This window comes from Rana temporaria, chromosome 1 (assembly GCF_905171775.1).
Source record: "Rana temporaria chromosome 1, aRanTem1.1, whole genome shotgun sequence".
Taxonomy (NCBI): Eukaryota; Metazoa; Chordata; class Amphibia; order Anura; family Ranidae; genus Rana; species Rana temporaria.
Window position 1 is genome coordinate 667659669 of NC_053489.1, and position 16892 is coordinate 667676560.

At 43.2% G+C, this 16892-nt stretch overlaps 1 protein-coding gene across 1 annotated transcript in view; it reads left to right on the plus strand.

The window, feature by feature from the left end:
* Nucleotides 1–16892, plus strand: part of ADAM33 (ADAM metallopeptidase domain 33) — a 75814-nt gene that overhangs the window by 47299 nt on the left and 11623 nt on the right. Inside the window, exons 7-11 of the mRNA XM_040335581.1 lie at nucleotides 1601–1654; nucleotides 3941–4012; nucleotides 5742–5911; nucleotides 12806–12890; nucleotides 15882–16018. Of these exons, the coding sequence (XP_040191515.1) occupies nucleotides 1601–1654; nucleotides 3941–4012; nucleotides 5742–5911; nucleotides 12806–12890; nucleotides 15882–16018 (518 nt within the window). The remainder of the gene's footprint in view (nucleotides 1–1600; nucleotides 1655–3940; nucleotides 4013–5741; nucleotides 5912–12805; nucleotides 12891–15881; nucleotides 16019–16892) is intronic.

A 16892-nucleotide genomic window follows, 5' to 3' on the forward strand; every position in this document is an offset into this window, starting at 1 on the left:
TGTTTCGAACAAAACGTGTTCCTCAGGGGAAAAATAATCTGAAAGAGACCCAAGAGATCACAATACATATGTGGCCATGATCAGGGGCGTTGCTAGGTCTACAAAAGATCTGGGGCTAGAGCCCATAGCAGCAAAGTAAGGAAAGTCATACGTTTGGACAGGAATACACGTGTATATAATATACATGTGTGTATGTATATATATCCCCCCCCCCCCACACACTGTAGTGCCCTCTGTCCCCCTGCACCCCACAAAACGCACACTGTGTAGGTACCTTACCCTTACCTTACACAGGTGTACAGCAATAAGAGATCCACATCACAGGGCTGGATGTGGGTGGGAACTACTGAAGTTAACTTTTCACATTAACAGGCTGGTGATTGGTTGCTAGGATGGCCCGGCAACCACCTGCTGTTTAATGCAAAAAGTTAACTCCTGCAGTTCCCGTCCCCATCCAGCCCTGTGATACGGCAATGAAGAGGACAGGGGCGTAAATGTCTGCGGTCCAGGTGCCCGCATTCATCGGTGGCGGGTCGCGGGTTTTCCGAACCCTGCTCTAGAGACTCAGTGCTATGTCCCCAGTGATACTGGCCGCTTGCTGCTGTCCAATGAAGAGGACAGCGGCGTAAATGTCTGCGGTCCGGGTGCCCGCATTCATCGGTGGCGGGTCGCGGGTTTCCGAACCCTGCTCTAGAGACTCGGGGCTATATCCCCAGTGATACTGGCCACGTGCCGCTGTCCAATGAAGAGGACAGTGGCGAAAATGTCCACGGGCCGGGTGCCCGTATTCATCGGTGGTGGGCCGTGGTTTGCCAAACCCTGCTCTAAAGACTCGGGGCTATGGGCCCCAGATTCGGGGCTATAGCCCCAGTAGCCACCCCCTAGTGATGCCACTGGCCATGATCATTGCTGTGTTAAAAAATTGGCCGGCAAACCCCAAGATATGCCCAAGGAGGGTAACTCTCTCAACAGGAGCCAAGGTGACAACTCTTCTATAGAAAAATTCCTTGGGAAAATATCATAATATCATCAAAATGGTGATCATCCCCCAGCTCCAAACAATAGCCAGGTCACCACAGTCCCGGTGAATGATTGATACACTCATTGGGGGGAGGGGGGGGGGTAATTTGGTAATTACCCAGAGCACCTTCCAGCCTGATTACCTGTTTACATATGTATTGATATGTATAGCTACATAGTTAGTCAGGTTGAAAAAAAGACACAAGTCCATCTAGTTCAACCATAAAAAAATAAAAAAATAAAATAAAAAATTAATAAAAAAAAATGAAAAATAAATAAATAAAATGAAAAATAAAATAAAATATAAAACAAATAAATAATAATAACAATAATTGGAGTTGCCATTGGAGGACTCCAGTAGAAAATATGGCGGTCATTGCACCAAAAATGCTAAATGCAACTCTCCATGTGACATTGTTTCAATCAGCTGGGCTTCCTGGGCACTCCATTGAACAAGACCCGTTGTGGCTTTTATTGTGTACAGCTTTGGAGCTTAAAAGGAAAGTTGCCGTTGGAATGGTGGAGTCGGATCTTTTGTTTTGATGGAAATTATACTTCTACTTGATGTCTTTGTTATTAGGGTCAGCGAGAGAACTACAACATTGAGCTATTCCTGGTCGCCGACAAGAAGGAGGTGAGACGTTTCTTCTGTAGAGACTTCTTATTCATGTTGTCCCAGGAAAGGTTGGCTTTCTGACTGCACAAGTGGTCCATAAGTACAAGGGGGCTCATTACAGGGGCCAATGGGTGAGGATTTGAGTAGACATGTGCCTCCGAATTCGTTTTTTTAACAAACTTTGACAAATTAGTTAATTCCGAAATTTCCGAATTTTACAATTTCAGACTTTTCGGACTTCCAAAATTTCTAGTTTGCGAATTTTCGATTTTCCGAAATCTCGATTTTCCGAAACTTCAAATTTCCAAGAATTCGAAAATTATTTTGGAAATTCAGAAAAGAGTTTGGAAATTTGACATTTCGGAAATTTGACATTTCGGAAATTTGACATTTCGGAAATTTGACATTTCGGAAATTTGACATTTCGGAAATTTGACATTTCGGAAATTTGACATTTCGGAAATTCTAAACTTTGAAAATGTCGGAAGTGCGAAAATTGGAAAATTTGAAATTCCAAAATTAGAAAATACTGAAAATCGGAAATTAGAAAATTCAAAAATTGGAAATTAGAAAATTCAGAATTGAAAAAAATCCAAAATTCGGGAATTCGAAAATCTAAAAATTTGGGATTTTCTAATTTCCGAATTTTCGTATTTCTGAATTCCAAATTTCCAAATTTTAGAATATCCAGAATTTCCGAATTTTAGAATTTAGAATTTTCAAGTTTCTGAATCTTCAAATTGCAGATTTTCCCAAATTTCCAAAAAAAGCTAAAAAATGAATGAAACAAACACATTTTTGGCAGTGCACATGTCTAGATTGGAGGACATTCCCTTCCACTTCTGATCACATGGGAACTTCTAGACTCGGTGCTTTGACATCGGATAGGGTCTGTTAGTAGAGGCAGAATCACCAGTGGTAAAATGAATTTCACTCCTGTAACACTCTGCATAATAATAATAAATAAGAAAAAAATCCATCTGGGAGAACCTCATAACGACTCTAAGACTCAAGACCAATTATATTACTTAAGTTCTATGAATCGTTTGGGTGGTTTAACTCTTCAGCTTAAAAAAAACCCCACAAAACCCACAAAACCCACCACAGCCTGGTGTTATAAAAGACTGTCTGATGCCAGCATGCTAAAGAGAAGGACCTCTGTACTCTATGTGGAAGCAGTGGTCTCTCTGCATGCACACCTGCAGAGTTAGAGCTAGAGCTCTCCAATCAGCAGAACATGTGAGTTTTTCTCATGGTAAAGCTCAGCAGGAGGAATTTGTTGGACCCCGACGGAGAGACCTTGGCTTTTCACACAGAGATCAAGGGTCCTTCTCTGTTGCATGCTTACAGGGGAAAGGTTTTTCTACTGGAGTTCTTTTTTAAATCGAGAGTTCAGTTGGGCTCTAATGAATGAAAATAATGAATATTTGCCTGTGTTGACAACAATTGGATGGCAAGGAGACAGGAGGGTATGGAACTGAGGGGGGTGTTCCTGGGATCACCATTGGGCCCTCTGGATATGTAGTGGACTCATCAATGAAACGCCAATGAAGGAGGCTGCCCACCTGATGACCGCTGATGACCCCAATGACATACCTACCACCTTGATCCTTGTCACCACACTTGACAAATTCGTTATTGCCGAAATTTACGAATTAAATAATTTTCGGATTTTCAAATTTTCGAATTTCTGAAATTTCAAACTTCCAAAATTTCAAATTTCCGAAAATTCAGGATTTCCGAAATTCGGAATTCCCGAAATACCGAATTTCCGAAATTCTGAAATGTGAAAATTCGAGATTTCGGAAATTCTGAAATTTTGAGAATTTGGAAATGTGAAAATTCGAAAATTTGAATTTCGGAAATTCAAAATTTCGGAAATGTGAAAATTTTGGAAATTAGAAAATTTTGGAAATTCCAAAATCTGGAAATTAGAAAATTCAGAATTAGAAAATCGTAAATTTGAAAATTCGAAAAAATTCAGAATTTGATAATTTGAAAATCGGAGATTCAAAAATATTTGAATTTCTGAATTTTCTAATTTTCTCAATTAAAATTTTCGAATTTTTGGATTTCCGAGTTTTCGAATTTCCGAATTTTCCGAAAAAAAACAACCTTTTTTCGGCAATGCACATGTCTACTGATGACCACCTCCATCCTTGTCGCCACACCAATCCCTACATCAAAAATGACAACTTACCATAGATATTGAAACATTGAGTCCTATTAGCTCTACTACTATTGATAAAATTGCACAGCGTCATTGCTTGTCTGTAGGTTGATTGTCTTCATCTCTTTCTGCAGTTCCAGCGTCATGGGGAGGATCTGGAGAGGACCAGACAGCATCTCATCTCCGTGGCTCATCACCTCGGCCAGGTAGAGTACAGTACCCAGGTGAAGGTGGTACATGGCATCCTATATCAGTCATTCTCTGAGTGAATTTACCAAGACAATGCATAGGGAGGGACAGCTCTGAACACGGGCATCACATGTCTGATGGACTCACTGGCAGTGTGTCCATAGAGGGCGCAGGAGTGCCGCCCCCTCTCTCCTGCACTGCTCTAATTACAAATAGATAGATTCATTGTTGCCGATGCCGCCCCTATTCATGTGCCCGGCCCCTTGACCATAGGATTTCTGATCAGAGCCCGTGGGGTCACCTTTTTGTGCCTAATCTTCCGGACTTTGGGGACCCGGTACCGGCCAAGGGTCCCCTGGACCCCAAACTTTGGCACACATGTAGACCCAGTTCCCCTCTACAAGTATGCAAAGTTTGCTGTCTGGGGGGACCTATGGCCGGGAAGCATCGATTTTTCAAAGCCGGGCACCCCTTCTATATACTCCCATGTTAAACGTAAGTCTAGTCATGGGCACAGTGAGGCATGGGCACAGTGAGGTATGGACACAGTGAGGCATGGACACAGTGAGGCATGCACATGGGCACAGTGAGACATGGGCACAGTGAGGCATGGACACAATGAGGCATGCACAGGGCGCAGTGAGGCATGGACACAGTGAGGCATGCACATGGACACAGTGAGGCAAAGAGAGGGACAGTGAGGCATGCAGATGGACACCCTAGGCTTTTACTCAAGTCAATAGGTTTTCCCAGTTTTTTGTGGTAAAATTTGGTGCCTCGGCTTATATTCTGGTCGGCTTATACTCGAGTATATACGGGACATTGCTTCCCTGACACAGACCCGCCTCTCGGCCAATCGTGTGCACCGGGTCTGGTTACCTGTCATCTGATTGGCTGAAGCAACAGGCGCTGTGATTGGACACCTATCAGGCGTCCAATCACAGCGTCACTGTGTCATAGCAGAAAACGGAAGAGTACGGGAGAAGAGAGAAGACATTGAGGACTCGGAGGACAGCGTTGACCCGAGACAGGTTAGTGTCAGGCGGGGGGCACACTGGCGGCATTTCATGGGGAAAACTGGCAGCACACTGGCAGCATTTGATGGGGCAAACTGGCAGCACACTGGCGGCAATTGATGGGCACACTGGTGACAATTGATGGACAGACTGGCAGCACACTGGCGGCAATTGATGGGGCACACTGGCGGCAATTGATGGGCACACACTGGTAGCAATTGATGGGGCACACTGGCGGCAATTGATGGGTTGATGTTTTTTTTTTTCAGTTTGTCTGTGCCCCCCCCGCCCCAATTTTGGGGACCAGCCGCCACCGCTGATGGTACAAGTCATTAGAGAAAAATAAGTGTCTCACAACTGGATCTGCTGGATCTGTAGTAGATGGGCACTTCATCCCTCACGCACATATACAGTTCCTCAAATGTCCCCTGTTTATTCCTCCAGACTAGGTAATAGGTGTTTTTTGGTGGTGTAATGGCTTTAAATAGCTCCTAAGAGTTGTATTTGTGTGTGTGATTTCCCTTTTTTTGTGTATTTATGTTATTTTTTACAAAAAAAGCATAAAAAAAAGTAACATAAAAATGTAAAGTACCATTAAAAAAAACGCTAAAATAAAACGTTGCAAAGTAATGTGAAAAGGTTTTTCATGCAGGAAATTTTTACCAAAGCATAAATTCTTTCATAATTCAAGGATAGTCAATTTAGCGGAAATCACTCGTCCCAATTCTAGATCTTTTCCAAGATCGGCTTCCAGGTTTTTCTGGTCGGGGTGGAGATCTGGACACAGGAAAATCGAGCTTTCATCTCGGAAACCGCGCACAGCACCCTTCAGCACTTCCTGCGGTGGCGGATGGAGGAACTTCTACCTCGCAAACATCATGATAACGTCCAACTGATCAGGTAAATAATCTGAGAAGACTTCTGGTGGACGTCATTGGTCTCTGAGGTCCCACCAATTCTCTTCTCACCACCTCGTGGATGTTAGAAATGTTGATGAGCCTAAAGCAAAACTGCACTTTATGTTAAGGAACAACGCAAAGATTGGCGAGAGCAGAATTTCACATCTCTGGACCCAGCATTTAGAGGATAGAAGTTAGAAACAGAGCCTTGAGCAGAAAACTTCCTCTATGTATCTCTTTTAAATGTACTTTTCAACTTAATTATGTAACAGGAGGACTAATTTTGCTGACTCCATGACTAAGCCCTTTTTAGCCATCATGAGAATGTCCTTAAAGACTAGACATGTGCACTGCCAAAAAATGTATTTGTTTTTATTTTTGTTTCATTCTTTTTTTGCTTTTCAAAAATCCGGAAATTCGAAAAATCATAATTTGGTAATTCAAAAACTTCAGTAATTCCAAAATTCAGAAATTCGAAAATCCAATTTTCCAAATTTCTAATTTTCAAATTTTTCGATTTTGGAATTTTGGAATTTGGAATTTTTCGAAAATCTGAAAAAAAAGAAAGAAAATCAGTAAAATTTGAAATAATAACTAATAATAACTATTAAATTCCAGGTATTGGAATTTCCTTTTTAAATTTGGCTGTTGGTGAATGTAAAGAATACAAATTTATCTGAAGTTACGAATTATCTGAAATAACGAATAGAACATTTGGAATTTGCTATTTTGGAATTTTCAATTTTGGAATTTCTGAATATGGAATTTTGGAATTTACGATTTTCTAATTTCCAAAATTTCTAATTTCCAAATTTCCAATTTTCTAATTTCCAATTTTTTTAATTTTCGATTTTGGAATTTCGAATTTTCAAAAATCTGAAAAAAAAGAAAGAAAATCAGTAAAATGACAAATAATAACTAACTAATAACTATTAAATAAATTACAGGTATTGGAATTTCCTTTTTTAAATTTGACTGTTGGTGAGTGTAACAAATACACATTTATCTGAAGTTACCAATTATCCGAAATAACGAATGGAACATTTGGAATTTTCGATTTTGGAATTTCGAATTTTCAATTTTGGAATTTCGAATTTTCAATTTTGGAATTTCGAATTTTCAATTTTGGAATTTCGAATTTTCAATTTTGGAATTTCGCATTTTCAATTTTGGAATTTCGCATTTTCGAATATTCGAATTTCCAAAATTTCAAATTTCCTTATTTCAAATGTTTGAATTTCCAAAATTCCGAATGTTCAAAATTTGAAACTTTTGAAAATTTTGAAATTCGAAAATTCGGAATTCAAAATTTCGGAAATCTGAAAATTTGGAAATGTAAAAATGAGGAAATTCGGAAATTTCGGAATTAACTAATTTGTCAGAATTCGTTAAAAAAACGAATTTGGAACTAAACGAATTGCACCTGTCTAATATAGACCACTGTACATATTTGGAAGAAGCACCACACCAAAAGATAAGAGTCCAAATTCATTTTTTGAGGTTGTGGGGAAAAAAAATTCTTCCTCGATAAGAAAGTGTAATCGGCTTCAGAAAGGCGCACATAAAAGACCCCTCTGCATGGTCTTTCAGTTAAAACTGATAGCACATGAATGTTAAAGCTTTCTGCTGAATTTTCAACATGGCCCATGTATTTGAGGCCCCATACACACCATAGAATCTATCCGCAGATAAATCCCACCAAATGGGTTTCTGCGGATAGATCCTATGGTGTGTACACTCCGTCGGATATTTATCCGCAGATAAATCTCTCCTGGGATGGATTTCCAGCAGATGGATATTTGCTGACATGCTCAACAAATCCATCTGCTGGAATCCATTCCAACGGATGGATCCGCTCGTCTGTACAGACTTACCGGATCCATCCGTCCAAAGGGATTCCCCGCACGCGTCGTAATGATTTGACGCATGCGTGGAATTCCTTATATGACAGCGTCGCGCCCGTCGCCGCGTCATAATAGCGGCGACGGCGCGACACGTCATCTGCAGAGGATTTCAGCGCGGATTTCAATGCGATGGTGTGTACACGCCATCGCATAGAAATCTTCTGAAATCCTCGAGAGGATTTATCCGCGGATACGGTCCGCTGGACCGTATCTGCGGATAAATCCTCTCGTGTGTATGGGGCCTAAGAGTATCATATCCCTTTCACCAACATTCCTGAATAGAACGTGAAGCACCCCCTGACCCTTGAAGGCTGTTAGGGACCACTAAAGAGCAGGGTTGACATTTCATCTCAGGGTCAGATTCTTGACTTGTAGAGAGGAGGTGAACAGATGGGCGCCAGTCACTTTTGGACATTTATTTGAGTATATTCAAGTAAATAAAGTCTAGGGAGAAAGTGTTAGGGCACAAGATTCTCTAAAGAATAATACACAGACTCTGAAGAACCAACAAATACAAAAAAAAGGACATTAAAGCCAGACTGGCACTCTGTATTCCTTTGACTGTAAGCAGTTGTAGGACATGCGAAGATTGGAGTGTAGCTTCATTTAAAAAGACATAATCAGGTTAAAACGTACCATCATCCAATTTATTCATGTAAGGCGGGGAAGAGTGGAGGCAAGGGAGTAGGGGCTGAGGCTAACCCTATAGCGTCTCCACTCAAGGGGTTTTCCTGGACTATCTCGGTACTGGTAAATAACAAAATACAGTATAATGTAAAAATAATTGATTTATTGTAAAACCAAAAATACAAATGATATTGTTAAAAACAATTTTGTTTGTTTTTAACAATATCATTTGTATTTTTGGTTTTACAATAAATCAATTATTTTTATATTATACTGTATTTTGTTATTTACCAGTACCGAGATTGCCCAGGAAAACCCCTTGAGTGGAGACGCTATAGGGTTAGCCTCAGCCCCTACTCCCTTGCCTCCACTCTTCCCGCCTCTGTTGTAGGACATAAACCCACTAAATAGACCACCAGACTCCCTGCATTGTTCAAAGTTCCTCCCTGGTGCTCCAATCCAGATTCCAGCTTCACTCCTAGGATCAGGCCTAGTTTATTCTCAAAACCCAAATGTCCTGTCCAGGCAACAGGTCTGGGAGGTCATGAACCACAGCCCATATGTACTCCTGTTGGGAGGCACAACACGTTAAGACCGTTATGGACCGTTCCATAGGAGCTGTTTCTGAAGCACATGTTGGGAAGCACAACATGTTAAGACAGTTATGGACCGTTCCATAGGAGCCGTGTCTGAAGAAGGATGATATGCGCCCTTTAGGCGCAAAGCGGCATATGTTGGAAAGCAACATGGTTTAATGTCATAGTTCGGGAATTTCGCTTCCTGGTTCATACAGGCAGATGGCCTCTATCACGGGTAGACTAGTACTTACCGAAGTAGTGTTCAAATAGATGTATAACATGTTTCTTTATAATATGTTTCTCTGACAGCCCCCAAGTTGGAGTGTAACCAGTTAACATCAAAGCTTTGTAGCAAATCAGAATGTGCATCTGGAATTTAGCAAGTTTATCAAGGGCTTGGCTCAATCCCACCTGGTGTGATCTGTGTGATTACAGTCTTCAAAGAGAATAAGGGCTAGCTAAGATGGCCCAGGGCTCATAGAGATGATACATGGACAATGCTGCCCCTAGAGGCCAATAAAATATATTACAAGGACTACCTCTTGGCAATATCTATTGGACAGGAGGCAAGTAGGGGTGGTTACGAGTGGGTGTGAATGGATGTGTAAAAATCACACACAGAAGTGAGATCGGCCTCTTTCGCTGCTGGCTTTTGCCTGAGCCTGATGGCTTCTTCTGATACCATCTTGAGACCATGTCTAGAAGGTGTGATAAGTATTTTACGTTAATGTTTGATGTTGGCATATTCCTATTTTCTTGGGAAATAAATGTAACATTGTTTTACTAAGCAGATGTGTTTGTTTTAATAGCTAACCTTATATCATTGTGCTTATCAGAGTCTTAATAGACTAGCTAATTATAGGATTAGACAAGTTAATACAGGTGTGCCAAACCTTTTGAAGAGCAGGGGCCACTTAAGCAACTTTCCAAGCAGTCGTTGGCCACAATGAGCGTAGCGAGAGGGTGACAGGCCTATGTCCACACTGGATATGCAAACACAGATACAGCCCACTCTACTCTATACAGTGGTCTCCAAACTATGGTCCGAGGGCCAGATGCGGCCCTTTGCTTGCCTATATCCGGCCTTTGAAGCTCTATCCCTCCCAATGATACAAGACACTATTCTGCCATCTGACACTGACAATGGAGCACCATTTCTCCCACTGACACCACTAATGGTGCACTTTTCTTCCCTATGATACCAGCAATGGGGCACTATTCCCCCCTATGATACCAGCAATGGGGCACTATTCCTCCCTATGATACCAGAAATGGGGCACTATTCCTCCCCCTTATACCAGATGTTTACTCCCACCGATGCCAGGAACATTTTCACTCCCACTGGCCAAAGTCCGGCCCTCCAAGAGTCTGAAGGACAATAAACCGGCCCTTTGTTTAGAATGTTTGAAGACCCCTGCTATAGACCATCCGATCTGCCCAGACAGAAGGGGTCAGATACATCTGCCGCTCCATAGAGGTGAATGGAGGGTCCAATTGGGTTGGACTGATCGTGTGAATGGGGCCTAAGACCGCTTTCACACCGATGTGCTGTGGTTTACCCACGCCGTGGGTGCAGCGCAGTGCACCTGTGGCTTTCCTGCAGGTTAGCTGCACTTTGCCATCGACTTCTAGTATATCCTGCAGGTGTAGTGCACTTTCTTAAAGTGCACTACACCTGCAGCTAATAACAAAAGTCTATGGCACAGTGCAGGTAACCCAGCAGATACGTCCATATATACATTGTGATTTTAGCACTATACTTGCCTTTAATAACAGGCTTCTATTCTAGTATCACCGGCTGTTGCTGTCCCTGGCAGAGTGAATTTGGTATCACTCCACCTGTGACAGCAGCCGGCGCTATACAGGAAGAAACACCTTTTGCAGCTCTGACACCCCCCCCCCCTCAGCCACGTGCTTCCTCTATCGATAACTTCAATTAAAACACTGATGCTCTGGGATAGAGGGTCGGAAACCCGCGATCTGGGCTTGCCGACCCACCATCCCAAAACAGGAGGTCGTGGGCCACATCAGAGGGCTCTGTGGGCCACATGTGTCCCCCCGGGCCACTGGTTGGGCACCCCTGAGTTAATACACATATGCAATAGTTACATAGTTTATATTAGATTGTATATAATTGCATCACTTACTTCATGCACAGCCTGGGAGGCAAGAGAGCTTCCACAAGATTTCCTAAGAACAACACACAGAAAACCCTACTTACAGCTGATACAAAAAAGGACATTAAAGCCACATTGGCACTTTTGATTGTAGGCAGCTGTAGGACATGAACCCCTCTGGACTAGGGTGACCACGTGTCCCGGATTGCCCGGGACAGTCCCGCATTTTGCATGTCTGTCCCGGGCACATTTATTCCAGGATAATACAGTGTCCCTGAATGAAACTGACACAGCTACCCCCCCCCCCCCCCGGGCCAATCTGATACCCCAAAAAAGGCCACCACATCACCGTTTTACTCACTTACAGTACTTGTCCTGGCCGGGAATGCTTGGAGGAGCACAATCCCGCCCCCTGCTTGTGATTGGAGAAATCATAAATCCCGCCTCTTGTGTCCAATCACTGTACTGTGATTCGTTACAGCACAAGCTGATTTTTGGGAAGGGAGGGTGTCCCTGAATGGTAGTTTGGAAATGTGGTCACCCTACTCTGGACAAGCCACCAGACTCCCGAATTGTTCAAAGTCCCTCCCTGGTGCTCCAATCCAGGATCCAGCTTCAGGCCTCCCAGGCAAGCCCTCTGTAAAGGCAGTACTAGCTTGTAGGCCCCTAAGCTCAGGTTTATTTTTTTCTAAAAGCACACGTGTCCTGCCCAGGCAGCAGGCCTGGGAGGTCAGGAACAGCAGCCCACATGTACTCCCATGCAGAGCCTGGGATGCAAGACAGCAGTATTCTCATGACTGTAAGCAGTTGTAGGACATGGACCCTCTGGATGAGCCAACAGTAGGGATAAGCCCGATGTTAAAGTCGAGGTTCACCCTAAAAGACATCTATATACCATTACATCCAGGATCCAGCATACTTCCGACATCTACAGTATGCTGTTTTTTTTTTTTTTTGCCGTACATACCGTTTTATTGTTATTTTCCCCCCGGCTTCTGGGTTCTGGCTCCCGCGGGACTGGGCGTTCCTATTCAGAGGTTAGATGATTGACGTCTGGTGAAAAACTTCCCCTGGCGCATAAGGCGCGTCACCAGTTTTCCGTAACTAGCCGACCTGCGAGTTGGCTCTATACGGCGCCTGCGCCCGCCGTGTAGAGCTGACTGCGCAGGTGCCATATAGAGCTGACTCGCAGGTCGGCTAGTTACGGAAAACTGGTGACGCCCCTTATGCACCAGGGGAATTTTTTCACCAGACGTCAATCATCTAACCTCTGAATAGGAACGCCCAGTCCCGCCAGAACCCGGGGGGGAAAATAACAATAAAACAGTATGTACGGCAAACAAAAAAAACAGCATACTGTAGATGTCGGAAGTATGCTGGATGTAATGGTATATAATTGTTTTAGGGTGAACCTCCGCTTTAAGTTCCACTCGAACTTTGGATGTTCGCCTGTTCACCGAACAGCGAACATTATGCAATGTTCGCGGCAAATTCAAAAACCACGGAACACCGTTAAAGTCTATGGGACTCTAACATGAAAAAACAAAAGTGCTGATTTTAAAGGCTTATATGCAAGTTATTGTCATAAAAAGTGTTTGAGTCAGTGTGGTGGTTTCTCATCAAGACGGATTGAATTCTGACCAGCGTTGTCTCTTCTCACCTCTCACAGCGGAGCGCACTTCAGGAACCACGCCCTGGGAGAGGCGTTTCTAGGCAAGATGTGTACCAGGGGTCAGAGTGGGGGTATCATCAAGGTAAATAAAAACATTCTATTTATCCCTACAATAGCCAAAGTTGTTTTTTCTTCTACTTAGTTGCATTTTGCTACCAAATTTCAGGTGTTGAAAAGCTTGGATGGCAGTATTTAACCACTTGCTTACTGGGCACATATACCCCCTTCCTGCCCAGGTGAAATTTCAGCTTTCGGCACTGTCACGCTTTGAATGAAAATTGCGCGGTCATGAGACGTGGCTCTCAAACAAAATTGGCGTCCTTTTTTCCCCACAAATAGAGCTTTCTTTTGGGGGTATTTGATCACCTCTGCGGTTTTTATTTTTTACGCTATAAACAAAAAAAAAGCGTCAATTTTGAAAAAAACACTATGGGGTAGATTCAGGAAAGAATTACGCCAGCGTATCCATAGATACGCCGCGTAATTCCAAAGCTGCGCATCTACTTTCTGTATTCAGAAAGCTAGATACGCCGACTGTAGCCTAAGATACGACTGGCATAAGTCTCTTACGCCGTTGTATCTTAGGGTGCATTCTGACACTGGCCGCTAGGTGGCGCTCCCGTAGTTGTCAGCGTAGAGTATGCAAATTACATACTTACGCCGATTCACAAACGTACGTGCGCCAGGCGTTCGTTTTTTACTTTGTTTGCGTTAAGTCTTTTTCGGCGTAAGGCTGCTCCTGCTATTAGGAGGCGCAGCCAATGTTAAGTATGGACGTCGTTCCCGCGTCGCGATTTGAAAATTTTACGTCGTTTGCGTAAGTCGTCCGTGAATGGCGCTGGACGCCATTTACGTTCACGTCGAAACCAATGACGTCCTTGCGACGTCATTTTCCGCAATGCACGTCGGGAAATTTTAGGGACGGCGCATGCGTAGTACGTTTGGCGCGGGAACGCGCCTAATTTAAATGATCCACGCCCCCTACCGGATCATTTGAATTACGCGCGCTTACGCCGGCCCCTTTTACGCTACGCCGCCGCAACTTACGAAGCAAGTGCTTCGTGAATACAGCACTTTCACCTGTATGTTACGGCGGCGTAGCGTAAATACGATACGCTGCGCCGCCGTTTAAATTGCACGCCCCTACCTGAATCCACCCCAATATTTTTAACTTTTTGCTATAATAAATATCCCATTTTTTTTTTTTTTTTTACTTTTTTTTTTCTCAGTTTAGGCCGATACGTATTCTTCTGCATATTTTTGGTTAAAAAAAATCGCAATAAGCGTATATTGATTGTTTTGCGCAAAAGTTATAGCGTCTACAAAATAGGGGATAGAATTCTGACATTGTGTTATATTTATTTTTTTACTAGTAATGGCGGCGATCTGCGATTTTTGTCAGGCCTGCGATATTGCGGCAGACACATTGGACACTTTTGGTACATTTTCGGGACCATTCACAATTTATACAGCAAACAGTGCTATAAATATGGACTGATTACTGTATAAATGTGACTGGCAGGGAAGGGGTTAACACTAGGGGGTGATCAAGGGGTTAAAGGTGTTCCCTGGGAGTGATTCTTACTGTGGGGGGAGAGGGGACTGACTGGGGGAGGTGACCGATCTGTATTCCTATGTACAAGGGACACAGCATCGGTCTCCTCTCCCTGACAGGACGTGGATCTGTGTGTTTACACCTCATCATTACACACAGAGATCCACGGTCCTAGCTCTGTCACTGCGGACATCGTGGCTGCCAGGTACGCGCATCAGCATCTCAGTGATGCGTCGGGTACGCGTGCGCGCCCCCCAGTGGCCGGAGGACCCGAGGTTGTAAAAAGATGGCCTCCCGGCATTGTAGAGCCACCTTGTGTCCGTCCTTTTACAATGGCCCGGGTCTGAAGAAGTTAAAGGCCCCTTTCTGACTATAGTTCCCGTTTCATCCATTATATTGAAATTGTAATTTAATCACTTAAGGACCGCCTCCTGCACATTTACGTCGGCAGAATGGCACGGCTGGGCACATGCACGTATAGGTACGTCCTGTGCTAGTACCCGATCGCCGCTGGAGTCCCGCGATCGGTCCCCGGAGCTGAAGAAGGGGGAGAGCTGTATGTAAACACAGCTTCCGCGTTCTTCACTGTGGCTCCGTCATCGATCGTGTGATCCCTTTTATAGGGATACACAATCGATGATGTCACACCTACGGCCACACCCCCCTACAGTTATAAACACATATTAGGTCACACATAACCCCTCCAGCGCCCCCTGTGGTTAACTCCCAAACTGCAACTGTCATTTTCACAGTAAACAATGCATTTTAAATGCATTTTTTGCTGTGAAAATGACAATGGTCCAAAAAATGTGTCAAAATTGTCCGAAGTGTCCGCCATAATGTCGCGGTCACGAAAAAAATCGCTGATCGCCGCCATTAGTAGTAAAAAAATATATAATTAATAAAAATGCAATAAAACTATCCCCTATTTTGTAAACACTATAAATGTTGCGCAAACCAACCGATAAACGCTTATTGCAATTTTTTTTACCAAAAATAGGTAGAAGAATACGTATCGGCCTAAACTGAGGGAAAAAAATGTTTTTTTATATATTTTTGGGGGATATTTATTATAGAAAAAAGTAAAAAATATAGCATTTTTTTCAAAATTGACGCTCTATTTTTGTTTATAGCGCAAAAAATAAAAACCGCAGAGGTGATCAAATACCACCAAAAGAAATCTCTATTTGTGGGATAAAAAGGACGCCAATTTTGTTTGGGAGCCACGTCGCACAACCGCGCAATTGTCAGTTAAAGCGTCGCAGTGCCGAATCACAAAACCTGGCCGGGGTCCTTTAGCTGCATTTTGGTCTGGGTCTTAAGTGGTTAAACAAGGCTATTCTCCCCAACCCTCAGGATCAATAAATGGTTTCAGGGGGGTTCCCGAAGATCCCAAACTTTTTTGAACGTCCCCCTCCCCTCCCCCCAGGGAACAAATAAGCAATGAAGTGTTTAGGTGATATCGGCAAGCTCTTGGTGAAGTGTCGGCTCTCTCATATAATGCTTGTTGTTTCCCAGGACACGGGACTCAGCGCCAGAGAACTCGCCAAGTATGTGGCTCATGAGATGGGTCACAATCTTGGAATGAGCCACGATACGGAGAACTGCTACTGCCCCGCTGCCAAAGGGAAATGCCTACTCTCCCGACGTACTGGGTAAGCTTCCTAGGGGGTAGTGGTGGGAAGTGTCCAGGCTGCAGCCTAAGGCTTGGTAGGTTTGCTTTTGAGATGGGAATGAGGGACACCTATCAGCAAAAGTATGAAGGCATAGGACACACCCCTTGCCACACCCCCTTAAAGGAGAATTGCACAAAAAACAAGATTGGTAAAACCCACAAGTGCTTTTTTTTTACCACTACTATTCCTTTATATTGGCTTTTGGAATTTACAAATGCAGCAATTTAGAAATCGGAGGGAAGGTTTATGGCTGGAAAACATCTTTTGATGCCAAAAAAGTGAATTTTATATACATCTATATAGATCAGAAGAAAATGAGGAGGAATGAGGGGGACAGAGTGACATTGCTCCAAATCAGGGACAGTTGGGAGCTATGGTATTGAGAACAGAGTGGGAAGTTATGGGAAATCTTTCTAATGGGAACAAAAGATTACATCGCACACATACAAAAATGTCATTTAACCACTTGACCACCAGGCACGTAAACCCACTTAATAACCAGACCAATTTTCAGCTTTCGGTGCTCTCACAATTTGAATGACAATTACTCAGTCATACAACACTGTAACCAAATGAAATTTTCGTCCTTTTTTTCACACAAATAGAGCTTTCTTTTGGTGGTATTTAATCACTGTTGGGTTTTTTATTTTTGCGCTATAAGAGAAAAAAGACTGAAGTTACGCCGAGTAAATAGATACCCAACATGTCACCCTTCAAAATTGCACACGCTCGTGGAATGGCGCCAAACTTCGCTACTTAAAAATCCCCATAGGCGACATTGCAGGGTATTGCAGAGTATTGTGGGGTATTGCAGGGTATTGTGGGGTATTGCAGAGTATTGTGGGGTATTGCA